This window comes from Hevea brasiliensis, chromosome 11 (assembly GCF_030052815.1).
Source record: "Hevea brasiliensis isolate MT/VB/25A 57/8 chromosome 11, ASM3005281v1, whole genome shotgun sequence".
Classification (NCBI taxonomy): domain Eukaryota; kingdom Viridiplantae; phylum Streptophyta; class Magnoliopsida; order Malpighiales; family Euphorbiaceae; genus Hevea; species Hevea brasiliensis.
In genome coordinates this window covers 12,138,310-12,157,224 of record NC_079503.1, presented here as the reverse complement: position 1 = coordinate 12,157,224, position 18,915 = coordinate 12,138,310, and the positions used below count along the sequence as shown (strand labels likewise).

At 32.1% G+C, this 18,915-nt stretch overlaps 1 protein-coding gene across 1 annotated transcript; it reads right to left on the bottom strand.

Annotated features, from left to right (window-relative positions):
- Positions 1-11,982: 11,982 nt before the first annotated feature.
- Positions 11,983-16,073, bottom strand: LOC110650419 (uncharacterized). The gene is made up of 7 exons (XM_058129885.1): positions 15,522-16,073; positions 14,503-14,541; positions 14,231-14,301; positions 13,955-14,019; positions 13,237-13,326; positions 13,049-13,141; positions 11,983-12,627 (listed from the first exon to the last, which is right to left on the bottom strand). Exons 1-7 carry the CDS (start codon positions 15,896-15,898, stop codon positions 12,214-12,216), a joined length of 1,149 nt encoding a protein of 382 aa, XP_057985868.1. The 5' UTR covers positions 15,899-16,073; the 3' UTR covers positions 11,983-12,213.
- Positions 16,074-18,915: the final 2,842 nt, after the last annotated feature.

Genomic DNA, 18,915 nt, shown 5'->3' with positions numbered 1-18,915 from the left:
ATAAAAATTTATTTAAAATCTCTTGTAATGTATTTAATGGGTTATCGGTAGGCGAAGTTCGGTAATTAATTAAGTATACTACGGGATCATGTTATGCCTTACGAAGGGGTAAGATATCACAGAAAACATCAACACATCTTAAATGTTGCTAGAGCTTTGTTATTTCATTCCAAACTTCCTCTTCATTTTTGGGGTTCCGCAATTCTCATTGCTACATATATTATTAACAGAACTCCAATGGCCAAATATGACAATAAATCTCACTTTGAATTACTATATCATAAATCTCCTTCCTATAATCATCTAAGGTCTTTTGGTTATTTGTCTTTTGCCTCAAATGTTATTGCTTATAAAACAAAATTTGGCTCTAGATGTCGAAGGTGTGTGTTTATTGAATATCCTATTGGCATTAAGGGCTATAAGCTTTTTGATTTGGATGCTAAGACTTGTTTTATCTATCGAGATGTCATATTTCATGAAAGTATTTTTCCTTTTCACAATCACGGTCCACCTTTATCTTCTATTGCTCCAATTGACATTCGTGATCTAGTATTGCCTGTTGTTTCTGATTCCACTTTATCTTCAACATTCACTGATGTGTCTACTATTCAAAATAAGTTGCCTACATCTTCTTATCATATTCCTTGCATGCCTTTATTTCTTGATTCTAATTATGTTCATTCTCAGTCTACACCTTTAGTTACTTCTCTCAGAAGAAGTACTAGACAGCCCAAGTTGCTTTTGTATTTTCATGATTACCATTTACAACTTCAAACTAAACCATCTCATTTTCCTTCTTGCATTACTTCATATCCCATTAAGAATTACAATTGTTATGACAAATTATCTCCCTCATAGAAATCATTTATTTTGAATGTTTCTTCTGTATATGAACCAAGTACTTTTTACCAAGCTGTCAAGTTTGATCATTAGAAAGAGGCTATGGAAAGTGAGCTTGATGCCTTAGAGTGTAATCACACATGGGTCATTACTCAGTTGCCTGCAGGAGTTAAACTAGTGGGTTGTAAATGAGTTTATAGGGTGAAGTTTAAAGTAGATGGTACTGTTGATAGATATAAGGCCAGGTTGGTGGCCAAGGGTTATACTCAAAGAGCTTGTTATGATTATCAAGAAACTTTTAGTCTTGTGGTAAAGCATACTACTGTTAGGACTTTTTTGGCTTTTTGCTACTATTCATGGGTGGTGTCTCTCTCAATCAGATGTTAGTAATGCTTTTTTAAATGGTGATCTGGAGGAAAAGATTTATATGGATGTGCTTTTGGGTTATGAAGTTAAGGGGGAGTATGGGGATAAGTCAAAGCTGGTTTGCAAACTTCAGAAGTCCTTATATGGACTGAAACACGCATCAAGACAGTGGAATATCAAGTTTACTGAGAGCTTATTAAAGGAAGGTTTCTCTCAGTCCAAGTCAAATTATTCCTTGTTTACTAAACAGTCAGAACATGGCTTCATTGCTCTTCTAGTATATGTAGATGATATAATAATTGGTAGTAGCATCAAGGTCTTAATTGATGAGCTAAAAACTTGTTTGAGTTCATATTTCAAACTAAAAGATTTGGGTAGTTTATAGTATTTCCTGGGGCTTGAAATTGCAAGATCTGTTAAAGGAATTGTTGTTACACAAAGGAAGTTTGTGTTAGAGATGTTAGAAGAATATGGACTTCTTGGGGCTAAGCCAAGTTCAATGCCAGTTGAAGTAAATTCAAAACTAATACATTCAGATGAAGACTTACTTGCAAATCCTACAAACTACAGACAGTTGATTGTCAAATTAATGTACATTACTTTGACAAGGCCAGATATAGCCTATGGTGTACATATATTGTCTCAGTTTATGGACAAGCCGACTCAAATGCATATGGGAGTAGCATATAAAGTCCTTAAGTATTTGAAGAATGCTCCAGGTCAAGGCTTTTTTTTGTCTGCACAATCAGAGCTTGAGTTGGTAGCATTCTCTGATAGTGAATGGGCTAGTTGTAGTGAGACAAGAAAATCCTTAACTGGATTCTGTGTGTTCATTGGCCAATCTTTGATTAGTTGGAAGTCAAAGAGGCAGTTTATAGTGTCTAGAAGTTTTGCTGAGGCAGAATATAGATCTATGGCAACAATAGTATTAGAAGTTCTTTGGCTAATTTCTGCCCTAGCAGATTTTAAAGTTAAAGTTCCTCAACCTGTGAAGTTGTTTTGTGACAGTATGTCAGCCATTCACATTTCAAAGAATCTAGTTTTCCATGAAAGAACCAAGCATATAGAGATAGATTGCCATTTTATTAGAGAGAAAGTGATGATTGGAAGTATAAAACCAGAACACCTTAATACAAGGGAGCAGGTGGCTAATTTGTTTACTAAAGCTCTACATCCTGCTCAATTCAAATATCTTTTGAGCAAGTTGAACATTAGTAATATATATGTTCAACTTGAGGAGGAGTATCAAATAGACCAGGAGAAAGGTTGAATTACTGCAACTTTAGTAGAGCTATTTATTTTTAGCTAGCAGATTTGGTTAGCAAATTTTGATCAGTTGAGTTTGTTTGTAGTAGTCCATTTTTTGTTGGCTCCAACTGGCAGAGCAATAACTTCCCGCTTATTCTATTTTTCCTTCTCTCCCTGATGCATATAAGACATATATCTGCTGTAACTTGATATGATGGAATGAAAACACACTGCAACTTTCTCTCCTTTTGTTACAGATCCATCTCATGTGAATGGCAATTTATATATTTTCAGTGAAAAAAAATCCACTATCGGACATGAGCTAAGGATATGACTAATAGACGCTAATGGAAACATGATTTTTGTAGTAAAAGGGGATTGACTAATAGAAACTTTAAAATCAGATAATGGGTTTTCAGTTGTTGATTTATGAGATGAGAAAAGAAATAAAAATATTTAGAAAGATCTATAGGGCAAAGAAAGCCACAAAACGTGCTTTGGTGATTTGATAAAATAGCAGGATAATTAAGCTTCACTTCAAAAGTGACTAAAAGCTGGCAAATCATCAATGGGGCTTGATAGATACTCATATCAATAAATGTAGGTAGGGACGCAGCTACCATCTGTTGCTTTCCCTCTGCAATTGAATTATTAGGTCATTTTCTCCCGTCGCTTTTCTATCTCAAATATTAGTCCATGGTTGGCTTGTTGTTATCAAAACCGTTGTTAATTAAATAGTATGTTAATTAATTTAATATATTTTAAATATAAAAATTTTAAAATAATTAAATTATTTTTTAAACATTTAAAATATTTTTTAAGGGTAAACTATAATTTGGTCTTTAAAATTTAGCACAACCTAAAACTTAATTCCTAATTCCTATATTTTTAAAATCAAGTAATTACTCTCTAAGATTTAGTAAAACCTATAATTAAGTCCATTTATTAAACTTTTTTATCCAATTTACTTTTAATTATAGTAAAATATGATTAAAATGCCCTTAATTTTATGTATTTTTTTAACTTAAATAATTTAGACCCTGAAATTTTGTATTATAAACAAAACAATTTAAATGAAGAAATTATTTTGTTTATAAAATTTAAATCAAGATATTATTTTGTTTATAATATAAAACTTTATAGACTAAATTATTTAAGTTAGAAAAAGTATATGGAGCTAGGGGTATTTTAGCCATTCTGTTATAATTAACGATTAATTGCATAAAAATTGAATGGAGGGATTAAATTATAAATTTTTTCAAATCTCAAAAACTAAATTACTTAATTTTAAATATATATATATATATATATATTAAGTTGTAAATTTTTTCAAATTTTAAGACTAAATTATAATTTATTCTTTTTAAATAATACTTTTTTTTTTTTAATATATTCTACTACAATTTCAAAGGAAGCGTAAGTGCTCCACTCACTTTAAAATGTTTATTGCGGCTTAATTAGGCTCACACGCCAAATCACTCTGATGCTGATCGCTTCAAGTCCATTTGCTATATGTCCCCACTACAATTATCGAGTTATACTCTTCTTCTTCTTCTTAACGTGTATGGTGAAGTACCCTAAAACTTTACTAACCTTCAATAATTAATCTCTCTTAAGTAATAAGTAAGCAAATAATCATTTTGAGCTCATATAATAGATTTACAACTACATGATATAATTACAAGACATCAAGGGAGGCGAAGGATTTGGACATTTCATTTAATACCCTTTTGTTAACATGTCAAGCATAATTAAATGATTTCCAACGAAATTGTGTCTTTTGATATATTGGTTGATTGATACAATTGCTGCCTTTTGTCTAATGCTAATGATTTTTTGTAGAACCATTATCAGACTTCTTTCCGATGACAGAACGAATTTTTTTTTTTCTCTCTTCTTACCTTATTATTATATAAAAAAATATCTTGTGATAAAGTAAGGTCTTGTAATTTGATGATAAAGGGGCTATTACTGGATTTTTTTACACAACCCTACGTTGTCTCATCTTCTTATCATCTCCTTTACGTGGAATACATACAGAGAAAAGGGTATAAGAAACCATAATCAAACAAAAACAGACAATTGATACCACCAAGACGGAAGCTTCACATCAAGTAAGCTGCTCAACGTGCCGCCATCCGCTTCTGTAGCCTCAACTCTTCGTAAAACCTGTCGATAAATTTCTCAGCTTCCTTGTCCACTAGACATCCTTCATCACCAGCCTCCCTCAGAGAGAATGGCGAGTGTTATCCTCACCTGTCTCACCAGCGGGTTCCATCCAAATCCCCCACCCATCAAATTATTTGATCCCTCAGAGAAATCACCACCCTCTGACGACTTCGCATCATTCCATATATACGCTGGCGCGTGGTTGTGTTTGTGGTGATGAGAATGGGTTCTGCGCCTGTTGGCGTGGAAACGGTTGTAGGGTCGATAGCTTGGACTATTGCTGCAGCTGAACTCATATTCTCGAGGGGATACAAATGACATATGCACATCATGTGGCCTACAGCCCGCAGCGGTTGCAGGGGATACGAATGATATATGCATGTCATGTGACCGACAGCTAAGTCTGAGAGCAGTTTGATGCTCGAGCATGAGGTCGTTTAAGGCCTTCCCTATGATCTTTCCACGTTTCATCAAGAGGTGGAGATCAAGCACGAACTTACTCTTGGAAACACCCTTTTGAATCATGAAGAAAGCTACACGTATGATGTTAGATATTTTCTTGGCCATGAGTGTTGGACTTGGTTCCATGACTGTAACCTTGCTCGCTCTAGCTACAGAGAGAAAGAGAGAAGCAAAAAATTATAGTGTTTGATTCTCTGTAGTGAAGGGAGGTTACAGTTATTTAAAGGGCTCTGACAGTGGAGCTAAGAAAATATATTTTGTATTACTGATAATAACAAGAATTCTTATTTCAAGAAAAAAAGAAGAAGAAAGAATTCTCTTTAATCATAAGATAACTAAATTCTTGTGATATAATATACTAAAAATTATTGCACTAAGAGTATCTTATAATTTTCATATATACAGTTTTTTGTGATATGTATTTTTCTGTTAATAGTAAAAAAAAGCGTTTTAAACATAAATTTTTAATTGATTAAATGTACATCGATTATTTTATATATGTAAGATAGTTTATATAATAAAATAATTTTTTTCAAATTATTTTTTTTTTCAATATGGATATTTTTTTTAAGTAATTTTGGCTTTCTAATTAATTAAAGCTTAAGTTGATAGAAAGTGATTGGCCAACTTGATAAAGTTGGCTTGCCGGGAATGAAACGATTAACGTGGTTGCCTGTCGGCTCGGGAAATAAATCTGTGACCGTACGTTTGAAACTCAGTAATCACAGCCGTTCAAGATTCCGTGAAGTTTTGTTTGCGGACTTTAAGAAAAAGTTATAGATGGTATACTCAACCAATCAAAATAAAAAGATATATATATATATAATTTATAAAGAGATCTATTTTATTTATTGGTGACTTTTATTATTATATTAATATATCAATTATTAATTAAATGAATATAGACATCTTAGTGCATGTAAGAAGTTTTATTGAATTTTAGACTTTATAAGATTAGAATAATTATTTCTTACTCAATTAAGGAAAGAAAATTAGTCAAATACTTTTAAATATTTGATTTAATCAAATCATATTAAAATAAATTTTGATAATATATAATTGAATTTATGATTGGTTTAAATTTAAAAAGTAATAGTCATATCGGATTCAAATTGGATTTAAATTTTATACTTTAATTATTCATTACTTGAACTCGCTTATATAAATAATTAATTACATATAAATATTAAAATTTTATAATAATATTTATAAATTTTTATAATATTATATTTTAAATAATTAGATTTTAAATATTTTTATAAAATTATCAAAAATTTTTATATAAATTATTAATTAAAATATATAAAATTAAATAAATTTAAGTAATATTTGAATAATAATAATAATAATAATAATAATAATAATAATAATAATAATAATAATAATAATAGGATTTGAAATGAATACAGATAGTTTAGAATAAATTTTAATAAGATTTGAGATAAATTTAGGTATTAAAATCATTAATAAAATTTGGATTCACTAAAATAATTTTCATAGATATTTTATTCGCTGTCATCTTTAGCTGTATTTCCCATACACCCTTTCTCATAATTTTATAGATTTCGTTATCTATGTTTTAAGAAAGATTTGTATTTTTATGAGAGAAAATATATACATTATTTTATAATTTTTCCTATTAAATTACTTGGACTTAAATTAGAAAAATTGAATTTGGATAACATGATTTTTAATATTTGTATAGTTTTAGTTTTTAAATTAAAATAAATGATTAAATTTGTTGTAATAATCAAATTTTAATTCTAAGAAGTGAATAATTATATATGAAAAAAAAAACTATTCATTTTGAATAAAAGAAAGGAAATTATATAAATATGATAAGTTATTTTTGGTCAAATACAATATTTTTTTTTTCAAATTTCTTAAGATTTTTGATAATTTTTGTATGTTAGCTTTTTATAAAAATATATATTTAATTATAGAATTTTTAATTTAATAACAAAATTATTTGTTTCTATTTCAAAATTATTAATTTGAATTTTTTGTTTTATTAATGACTTAAATTATAATTTTTTTGTAATATTTAAATTTAAAATGAATATTAAACTTTAAAAATTAGTCTTTAAGTACACTGAAAACTTTTTGAAAAATAGGATAATTTAAATTTTATTGATTTTAGTACAGAAAAGTAGAAAAAAAAGTAGAACATTTTAATTTCTTAAAATATTGTATTTTTCATTAATTAAATGACTATATATATATATATATATAGTTTAAAAAATGACTATATATAAATTAAAATTGATGATTTTAAGATAAACAACAAGAGATTATCTTTTCCTAATTAAACCAATTACTTTGAAGTCAAAAAACAGAGGAAGGAATTTTGCTTTGTGTTAAAGAATTATATAATAGTTGAAGATTAAGAATAAAGGAAAAGATATAGATGATGGGAGTTATTGTGGAGCCTCTAAAAAAGAAATGAAAAGAAATTACAAAGAATTTTTGGTTTTTTTTTTTTTAAAGAGATTGGATAATAATAGTATCGTGTAGGCACCCACAAAAATTACTTTATCTGAACTCGATTAATATTTTTAAAATTTAAATTCGTCTAAAGTCATATTATTATTGCTCAAAAAATATTTTAACTCATTTAATTTTATATATTTTAATTAATAATTTATATAAAAAATATTTTTTATTAATAATTTATATTTAAAAGTTTAATATTTTCATAAATATTTAAATTCATTTTATTTAAAATATAAAATTCATAAATATTATTATAAAAAACATGTTTTATTTTTAATTAAATATTTATATAAACAGTGCAAATAATGGATGTTTAACATGTAAAATTTCAACTCGACTCTAATTGATCATGGATATTATTATTTAAATTTAAATTTGTCTCAAATTTAATTATATACTATTTAAATTCGTTATATTAAAATTTGATCGTATCAAATACTCGTAAAAATTTGACCCAGAGAATGAAAATTCAAACCCGAGGCTTCTTAAGTAAGTGGCTATTGTTTGATCACAGAATTTTTCGATTATTAAGTCTTCAGCCTACGCTTTCAAAATTAAAATATAAACACGCGCGAAAAAATAAATTGTAATTATATGTAGGTAGTGGGTTTAATTTCTCATCGCGAGGGAATCTGGAATCCAAAGTCATTTTAGGCAATGATTACTGATCCCAACTCCGATTAGTGGAGCAATTAATTATATAATACATTATGATTAATAATAAGTAGATCATTATGGTTAATCAGACATATTAATTAATAATGAAATGAATTGTATCCATAACTATTTCTTGATTGAAGCATTTTCCCTGACGGTGAAGTGTCAGGCTCAGTGCTGTTTGGTGTTAAGCCAAAGTCACTGTTATATTATACTAATAAAAGCTAAGATTTCTCCTCTTCTCCCCCATTTCCTTCTTTTATTATTATTATTTTTTTGAGCAGCCAGAATATTTTCGCTGTTGGCAATCTCTTTTCTCCATTTTTTTACTGATAGAGATCCTTATTTTTCCACTGATAGAGGAAGAATTTATAGCTCAATTAAGATATATGGAACGAGGAGGTATTGAGTTCGAGTTTTTTCATCTATTTATTCTTAGATTATCACCTTTATGATGAGAAAGAGATAGTTACCTACACTTATATAGTCTATTAGTTATTACTTAATCAATTGTGACTCCATTAATTAAAAAAATTTTCTCGACTAGACTAGACTTAGTGAGCCACAAGGAGACATGATTCTTACGTGTCCAAAGTATTGTGAGTGTAATAGCCTCTTTTTACCGACTTCTTCAACCTCTGCAAATGGCTGCCTACCCTCGCCACCTCTTATGGAATTTTTGGCACTAACGGTGATCCGGCTGCATATGCTACTGCTTTGTCTTCTCAATCCCATCCTCCTATATCACAACAACCTCAATGTTAGATTGGAACCCATTGCTCATGTTGAATGCAGTCTAAGATATTAGATAGTGGAGGACAACATCAGACTCTAAGTCATACCTAATAAGTTTCGACTGTCAGCATTATTTCAGTTAATGGTAGTGGATATGTAATTGAGTGGCTGTACACTCCGTTTAAAGTAGGGAAAGTGAAGTAAGGTTTTATAAAGGAAAGTTTTTAAAAGTAAGATCTTTCATAGTTATTAGACTTCCATAATTTTTTAGTGTTTGAGAAGAAGAAAAGATTTTTCTAAAATATTCATTAACCCACTAATTTGATAGCTTATAAAATGGAAGTTATTGGAGTTTTTCAAAATCCTCAAAAAAAATTTATATTTTTTCTAAATACAAGTTTAATGTTTTTAAACATTTAAAGCCGCCCATTATTTTAAAAAATTTTCTCTCAAACAAAGGGTTAAGGTGGATCTGTGGAAGGGTGGGTGCTGGAGGATTTGGTGGACACAACAGCGAAGTTGCATTCAAGAGAAGGGGCACAATTTTCTCCTTATTGTTCTGAAGATAAAAGAATTAGTAATGAAAATTACATTGAAAATTAGATATGCCTCCCTTAACTTCCTTGTTTTTTAGTTACATATGGATGCAAAATTAATAAAAAATATATATATACATTTTATACCATTTGAAATAAATAATATTAAAAGTATTATAAAGGAACCGAGTTTTGAAGAGTTTAAGCTTGGCTCATCAAAATTATTTAAAGCTCAAGCTTCAGTCATTTACAAAACATGCCAAATATCAATAATTTCTAACTTGGCTTGTTTAGAAAATAACATAATTCAAGCAAAGCTTTATCAAGCCAATTTTCGAACAGTTTGACTCATTTACAATCCTAGTAAATTTTAGATTTAGGTATAACTCTATATAATTTTGATTAAGTTTAATATAATAAGTTTAAAACTAAATAATTTTAGTTAAATCAGCCAACTCACGAATGTATCAAATAAGCCTGTTCGTTAGTCTTAATAAGCTAATATCAATAAGCTCGAGTCTCGAGTAACGCATGAGCAACTTAATTCATTTATAGCTCCAAGTTATTTTTAGGTTTAGGATTATATATAAAGTTCAAAACTATGCATTTTTTTTATTAAATCTAAGATAATAAGTTAAAAACTAAATAATTTTAGTTAAAAGAGCTAGTTTATAAATGTATTAAAACAAGCTAACTCGCAAGCTTTAATGAGCCAAATATAATAAGTTTGAGTTCGACTAATTTATTAAACAAACTTAAAAATTAGGCTTGAACTTGACTTATTTAAAAAGTGAGCTTAATCAAATTGAGTTTTTATTGAGTTGAGCCTCAAATATCTCGCAAGCAGCTCGGTTCATTTACGGCCTAAAATATGAAAGGAGTACAAATAGTAGATGAAATATAATCGTCTTATATAACAATTTCTTTTTTTTCCAAATACTTATCAAACCGTATATAATTTTTTATTTTACAATAAAATAAAATTTTTTTATTATAAAAAAAGAGTTTGATATATATTCGGTGAATTGAGTTTGATTAGGATTAATTGACCTTAACTTACATATTCATATATTAAATCAGTTAAAAAATAATAATAATTTTAAGACAAATTAGACCTCCCTAACATGGTTAAGGAGTAAAATTAAACTTCAATCTACATTTTAATATGCCATTATAAATTTTATAATTATATTAAAAATAAATGATTAAGGTATCTAACTATGCATATATTAAAGTATTTTTATTACAATAAGTAAATTTTTTATAAAGCAAAAACTTTAAAGGAGAAATGTCATGAATTAAAGAGAAATGTCCTCGCGTGCAAAGGACTTTTTTCTCAGTTATCCAAGAGGTTCCTTCAACTACGACAAAGGTTGCTCTGATGCTTTCATGGATAAGCTGGAAATGCCCCTCTGCTGATTTCATTAAAGTAAATGTCCATGGTTCTCTCAGAGGACCTGATGGTCTAACTGTTGGAGGGGGTTTGTTAAAGAGATTTTCGTGGCAATTGGATAAGAGCTTCATATGGGAAGAATTCGGTGCTAGGAGCAGAGTTGTGCTCTATATTTGAGGGGCTTAATTTAGCGTGGCGGTAAATTTTGCTCGAAAGTGATAGTTTGACTTCTCAATTATATTCAATTAGGTTGAAAAATGAGCCCTTCTATTCAATTAATTTATGTATTTTTATTTCTGATCAAATAGATCTTCAATCTGACAATGAATTTGTGCTTACAGGAGACGCGCGCAAATAGACCAAAGTTGAAGATCCGATACACCCTTAAATGTATAAGCTTGGTTGGTTCAGTAGCTGAAATTATATTATATATTTAATTTATTCTTTAAATTTAAGTGAAAAAAAAAATTACCACCATCACAAAATTCTTCGAGGGACAAAATTGGTATTTGTCCTCGCAGAAACACCTATCTAAGACCATTTTTTTTTTTAAATCGTCATGTTTGTTGACAAAAATGTCTAATTATTTCAATTGTAAGCTAAGCAGCAATATAGTTTGGCTTTTAATAATCTTATACATGCATTTTCATATATCATATTCCTCAATCTCTCTCTCTCTCTCTCTCTCTGATGTGGCAGAGGAAACAGAGTCCGAATGGGAAGGCGAAGGCCTTGGTGGAGCTGAAACGCGAAAGCAGACCAAGTACAGCCATTTGTGGAGAACTGGCGTAGTACACACAAGGGGCTTCCAGATGTTGAAGGGTCTTGCCATGTCCAGGGTGAGATAGGCAACCTGGCCTGATCCAGTACTGCGCTTCCAAACCACGACATCTTCTGGGTCAAAGTGAAGCCCATAGTGATCAATCCAATTGATCGGCGCCCATACTAACAGGTCATCGAAATTAACATGGGATTCAAGTCATGTACAGTTACACGCAAAGCATTGCCAGTGACACTATAACATTTTGTTTGCTAAGCCTGAGGCACGTTTTGTGCAAGCTTGTCATCCAGTGCAATAGGAGATTCATTAATGACAAGATTTTATATGTATAACGCTGTTCTATACAAATTCCAAATATACTAAGAAAAGTTAAAAGAGAAGAAGAAACATACACGTTAAATGAACAACTATATGTGAAGACTTATTTCATAATTACAGGTTCCACAAACGCAAATGCACAAACGTGAATGAATAATGTAACCCGTACCCATTCCCTATCGTGCAAGATAACCTACCACTGACTATAAACATTTTCAGAATTGGTACCCTAATCTCTTCTCCATCCAACTGATAATGTCCTGCCCAATCTCTTCACGTTCTGGCTCAAATAGAAGGTCATGCAAGAAGCCATCATAGAGCTTCATGTCTTTGAACATAGAGGCTGCCTCATTGTACAAATCCTGGGATGCTAGTGGATCTGTCACTTTGTCAGCGGTTCCATGGAGAACAAAGAATGGGACAGTCACGAACTTGAAGTTACGCATCAAGTATGAGGATATACGCAATATCTCATGGCCTGTTCGGACCCTTATGGGCCCCGTATATACCAATGGATCAGAATACTTGGCCAGAAGTGCAGCAGGATCCCTGGAAACTGGAATGCCCCTTTTGTTTGCTCCTTTAAATTGGAACCGTGGGACAATCAGAGAAAAAATAGGAGCCACAGCCTTCATAAAGACATTAAGATAACAGTTCAATAGAAAGTAAGAGGCTACAATAACTAATGCAAATATAAAGAAGAAATCAAAAATATCATTACAAGATTTTTGTAAAAAAATTTTTTTCATCTACTTAAATATAATAATTCTCTGTTCTCCATTTAGGATCAAAAGGGGTACGTTAACCAAAAGCATTTGACATAAAATGCCTTCAGATAGTGTACTGATAAACTGGTCCGATGTTCAGGTTTAAGGCTGTTCTTAAGTTCATCATATCCAAAAAAAAAAAAAAAAGAAACACGCGCGCGCGGGCCCACACACACACACACACACACACACACACACACACACACACAATGGAGCATAATCTAGCATAGTCTAACATCTTTTAGTCAGTTGTCATGCATTATGTATGGTAGAGAAAACATACCCCGACAATAGGATGGGCTGGCTTAACACGCAAAGCTGGCGAGGTCAGGACGATCCCCTCCAACATCTCTTCAATGCGAGGACATGTGGCTGTCTGCACAAAGATGCTACTTATCCTTTAAAATCTTTGTATGTATAAAATAACAAAACACAAAAACACACTACTATTTCCATCTTTCAATGTCTTGCCTTTAAAACCACAGCCCCTCCGGTTGAGTGACCAAAAAGGAAGCATCGTACCCCAGGGTGCTCTGACTTGATCTTTTCCAAGAAAGCCCCCTGTTGAAACAGCAGGGGTTACAAAGTTTATCCTACCAGCTTTACTGGCAAAAGGCTAAAAGATTAAACACCAACATGATGGGGTTTCACTAGCAAAGGAAGCCTATGAGAAATTTACACTCCGTCTTTTAATAGTTTTACAGCAAAATAATAATAATAATAATAATAATAATAATAATAATAATAATAATAATAATAAACAGTGCAGTACAAGGCAGCAATGCAAGTCAGCTTAAACATGGTCCTAGGACAAGAAATTCCAAAACGAAAAAGTGCAGGTTAAGATACTAATGAGGCAGCTTGTCCATAAGCTTACAGTGTGTTTAGGCCATGACAATGTATCCGAGAACAACTCTGATGACATTGGGTATGAGTCATGAATCTTGTGATGCAGAAAAATTATTTCATGATTAACTTTGTTACAACTGATGGTTAGGAATAATCGTAGTTGTTTTGTATATAATTTAAAGTATATTTGAAATGCTTTCGTTTACAGTTTTATTTATTGTAGAGATATTACTGAATATATATCTACTTTGAAAAATCAATGAATTTAAATAACAGTATCATTTCAAACAATAATTCATAGATAAAGCAAGAAGGAAAAAAATGTATAACTGAAACTTACAGTGTCTGCTACGACATGGTCTAGCGAAGGAACATATCCATGCAATCCATCACTCCCACCGTGACCTAAACCACCACAAAGAAAAAGGTTTGGGGAGGAGAAAGAGGAACAGTGGTTTGGGGGGGGCGGCGGGCGTGGGAGGAACTTATTACCATAACCAATGCCAAAATGAGAAGGCCTAAACTTTCAACACAGTAGGCGTCAAAGCTCAATACAAATACATTGAGCCTTGGAAAAGAAAACATATGACAATACATGTTCACGAAAAGTAATTACCTATCCAATCCATTGCATAGACTCCAAAGTTGCATGAGGTAAGCTGCTTAGCAAATTGACCATACCTTCCACTGAAAATGAAAAGCAGAAAAATAAATGTTAAAAATGTTTAAAAAATAGAGTTAACCATGGATAGGCTTCAGAAGATACATTTCTGATAATCAAGTAATTCTGAGAACTGACAGCTACTACTTAACCCGTTAAATATGATGGTCAAATTCAATCTGCAAAAGAAATCTCCAGTACGTATGAAAATGAAATATTAATATTACCTGTGCTCATTAAGCCCATGAATAATGATCAAAATGCCCCTGAAATCATAAAGCAGTTGCCCTGAGGCCTCAGTACTGAATTGAGAGAAGCAATAACAACATAGCACAACTCAGAAAGTAAAACTATACATGATAAAGATGTGAGGAAGGAAAAACACAAAAATCAAAGCGAAGCAGCACCATCCCTTTATCCTTTCATTTCATTACTCTATCCTTTCATTTCATGTAATGCCTGGCGTGCCAGTAAATCATTAGAGAACAAAAATATTTTCCATTACTAAGTAACAACATACATTATTTGCAGGAAGAAAAGTAACATGTGTTGTACAGTGTACATACACGTAGGGGAAAAAAAAATAGAGAAGTATCATCTCGAGTTAATTTCAAAACGAACGCTCAGACGATATCATTTTTTGGTAAAATTGGCAAGAGGAAAAATCATAACACCAAAAATGTGTCCAAGGCATGACTGAGACAAGGTTGTTAGAAATGAATAAAGAAATTCGACCCTTTTAGTTTATACATCTATCAAAGCAAACCCAATTCGGAATTTAAACACCAAGAATCTCAACGTAGTCGGAAAATTAGAGAATTTGTTTTATTTCATTTAATAGCTAGCTGTATCCTATAAGCAGTAATAATTACCTGAAAATCAAAGCATAAAAAAAGACAATCAAAAGGCAACTTTTGAGAACTAAAAAAATGAGATTAATTTTTCTGCACTATAATCCAAATCCGCAAGCTAACTGCGGACGCCATCTTGAATTCAAATGGTTACGTAATTTGCGTTAGTTCAACGAGCTAGGCCACAAAAAAATCTAATCAAATTCAATTGAGTGGAAGCTAGCTCTCTCAAGACCTGAACATAATCGAGTATAATACGAAAAAGGATAAAATCGAAGGGCCATTTCCTGGTCAAGCCACCCAAAAAATCCACCACCACCACCACCACACGAAACCATCTAAACACAAGCACGTTTTTCTCAACAAAAGCAATAAATAAATAATAAACAACTTACTTCAATTCACCGGTGACCGGTAACCACGAGCGGCAAAAGAGAGCGTTTCGTCTAACACCGAAGAATAAAAAAGTGTTCCATCGGCACTGGGAGCCCCCATCGCCGGTCATATCTATTCCCTCGGCAAGTGCTCTCCTTCTTAAGGTATCCTCCTCTTCTAAACGCCACAATGATCGCCGCTTCGAAGACTTAGCCGGAGACTGCGGCGAGGAGTCCGGCGACATAGACGGGGAGGAGCGACGGCGAGGGAAGAGAAGCAGGAGGAGAGAGAGAAGGATTGTTTGGACAAAAACGAGGGAATTTCTTAGGGTTTTCAGAATCGGAATGATGCGATTGCTCGCTCCTGAGGTCAGCGGCTCCATCTCCGCCGTTGACATGGCCGAGATGGGAAATTGGAACAGGGAAAGAGAAAACAGCGACGAGCCAAACAGCTATAGAGAGAGGGAAAGACGAAAGAATCCGTCAAATGGTGTAGAAGAAAAGTAAAAACTCGGTTTGCTAGGCGCGAATATTTATAGTATGGTTATGGTGGAGATAACGGACAAGAGGAGAAATGTTAGCTGCAATGCAAGTAAGGGAACTTATAGTAGTTGATGACGTAACATGATCTTATTGGTGGCATTTTTATCGTGGCTGAAACGGACGTTAGCGATTGTGGTTTTGTGGGGCCCCGTGATGGTACTGTGTAGTTTTAGTACCATGGGATTAATATTTCAGTGTGTGATGATATGGATGAAATTTTATTTTAATGGAGGTTAGAAATAAAATTTAAAACCAGAAACAGGTTTATTCTAAGAATAGCGTTGAATGGACCCCCACATAAATTCATAGACATAGGGGCGGTGGGAAGTAATCAGGTAAACGCGCGCCTAGCATCCTTTGTTTGGACCGCCAAGCCGTGAAGCGAACGGAGGGATAAAAGAACCGTTATATTCGATTCAATCGTCAGTAAGAAAAGCGCGTCGAAATCAAAGCATTTAAAACATAATGATTATCGTCACTGAGATTCGTCCACGTATTCAATATACATATATTCATCTCTTACAATGAGCGGATTTTGCGGTACAAGTAAATTTCACTTTATTTTTATGCACCGTCACGTCCCTTTCAGTCCTCGCCTACCCTCCCCGTTCTAAACGGCATGGCCGATGATGTTGTGGATCGCTTGAGCGATCACCTAATCTTAGGGTTCCCCAAATCGATTGGTTTTGTATTAAATCGAATTAAAATAATTAAAAAAAAAAAGCAAATCGAGCCAAATTAAAATATTCAAAATGAAAATTTGATTTGATTTCTAAGAATGTTTCAAATTATTTATGGTGGACGAAAGCAAAATCAGCTTTACGTTTGAGAATAATACAATTTTATTATGTATTTAGAGATTTATTTTTATTAAGTCATTGAAAATAAATGATTTACATCAAAACTGCATAATATATTGTTTACATTAAAATAATCATTTTATTTATTAATTATTTTTAAATTTAAGAATTAATTAAATTAATTTTTTTTATAAAATTAATTTAATTAAATTTATTTTATTAATTTAATTAATTTGTATCTTAAAATAATTAATAATTATATTAATAGTGGTTATTGAATGGTTATCTAAAAGAAAGGAGTTGACAGCAATTTCAAGTGGCTCTAAGCAATTTCAAAATAGTGGATAGGTGGTTACAAATAATTACAGAGCGTGATAAAGTGTATTCTAGAGTCTTTCAACTACCTACAAGTAGAGCTATAAAAGCTAAATGAGCAGCAACGTGAAAGCCCTCCTAATAACATCAAACAACTCAACAACTCAATCAAATAGCCAGTCCAATCATTCAACAAATCAATAACAATCAAATGACTTTAATAGTTCAATCAATCTAAGACTCTAGTAGTCGATTTGTCTTTTACATTTATCGTTAATTTCAATTCCAATTCCAAGCAATCTTTAATTTTCAAATTGTTACATTTTACTTTTCAAAAGGCTTGTAATTTCCTTTAACAACCAATACAGTCTTGCTTTTCAATTTTAGCTATCTTTCACACTCGCATTACATTTAAAGGTGAAGCTACATTTAGTATAATCGGTTCTCACAATCGTTTGATTTAGAAGTTAGAAAGTGCAAATCTCATAGTTGATACACTCAGTATCTGTCACGCTTGCATTCAAGCTATTTCTCAGCCAAATTGTTTTAACAGTAAATAATTTTTGGCACCTTCAGTGGGACACAAGTCTCATTTCAACACACATTACCACTGTTCTTCGCAAAAAATTAGAAAATAATTTTTGGCAAGCCCAATGAGATAATCTCCTACAGTGTTAAAATAATTTTTCAATGTTCTCAATAAATAATTTTAGCATGCCTGGTGGGACAGAAGATCTCATATGTCACTACCATGCACATTCTTGATGAAGTGTCACAAAATACCTTATATTGATGAAGAAAAACTTGCATCAACTTTCGCCAATATCTTGGAGAAAGACATAGGAAGGCAAATGGATATAGCCTTTGATAGAATTAATGTAGGTATGGAGAAAATGATTTTTTAAATACAATTGTTATTTGTTTACTAGTTTCAATACTTTCTAATGGCCAAGCTTCCAAGCCAGAGAAATTTGGTTTGGCACCCAAGAGGGCTAGGGAACTCGGGGGGAAGACTTTGCCATAGACTTCTCAGGCTAGTTATGATGAAAGTCGAATTCTAAGCAAAAGAAAATACCAGCCACCTCACATGAGAGAGAAACAGGTGGTTAGCAACTAAAATACTAGTTCAACTTAGTCACCCCAGAGGTAAAATTGTTGTTCCCACCCAAGTTTTCAGTAACACTAACCTGATCACTTACTCTAATATTTATGATGTAAAGTAGTTGCAGTTCCTTAGGTGGTACTAGCCCCTCAGCAGGTACAAACTCTCCATGTGACCTTGGGCTCCTTTAGCTCAGGGGGCAATGGTCACATCATCATCATGGAAATCGATGCTCCTATAGTTCAGGTTCTTAATATCACAACTCCAATTGACAAGTCTCTAGACAAGCCAAATTCAATCATGTAAGTGGTAGAGGGAAAATTTGGACTCCAAGTTCTTGCAGCTTCTATCAATTCCTTAGGCTAGAGGAGCTAAACTTAGCTTCCAAGAGTATTAGAGAACTCGGCGTGCACTAGCCTAAAATTCCCCCAGGGGGCAGCATTAGAGAAATTGATGCTCTTATGGTCCAAGTTCCCCCTATGACAATTCATGTTGCTCCGATCCTTAGGGTAGCGGTTTTAATGATGCGATTCTGCAAACCTAAAGTTGTAGCACCTTATAGAAAACTAATGAGATAACACCAAGCATAAAACATTCAAGGCTGACCCACGGCCTCAAATAACCTACTTTACAGCTTTTCCTAAGGACCCTGCAG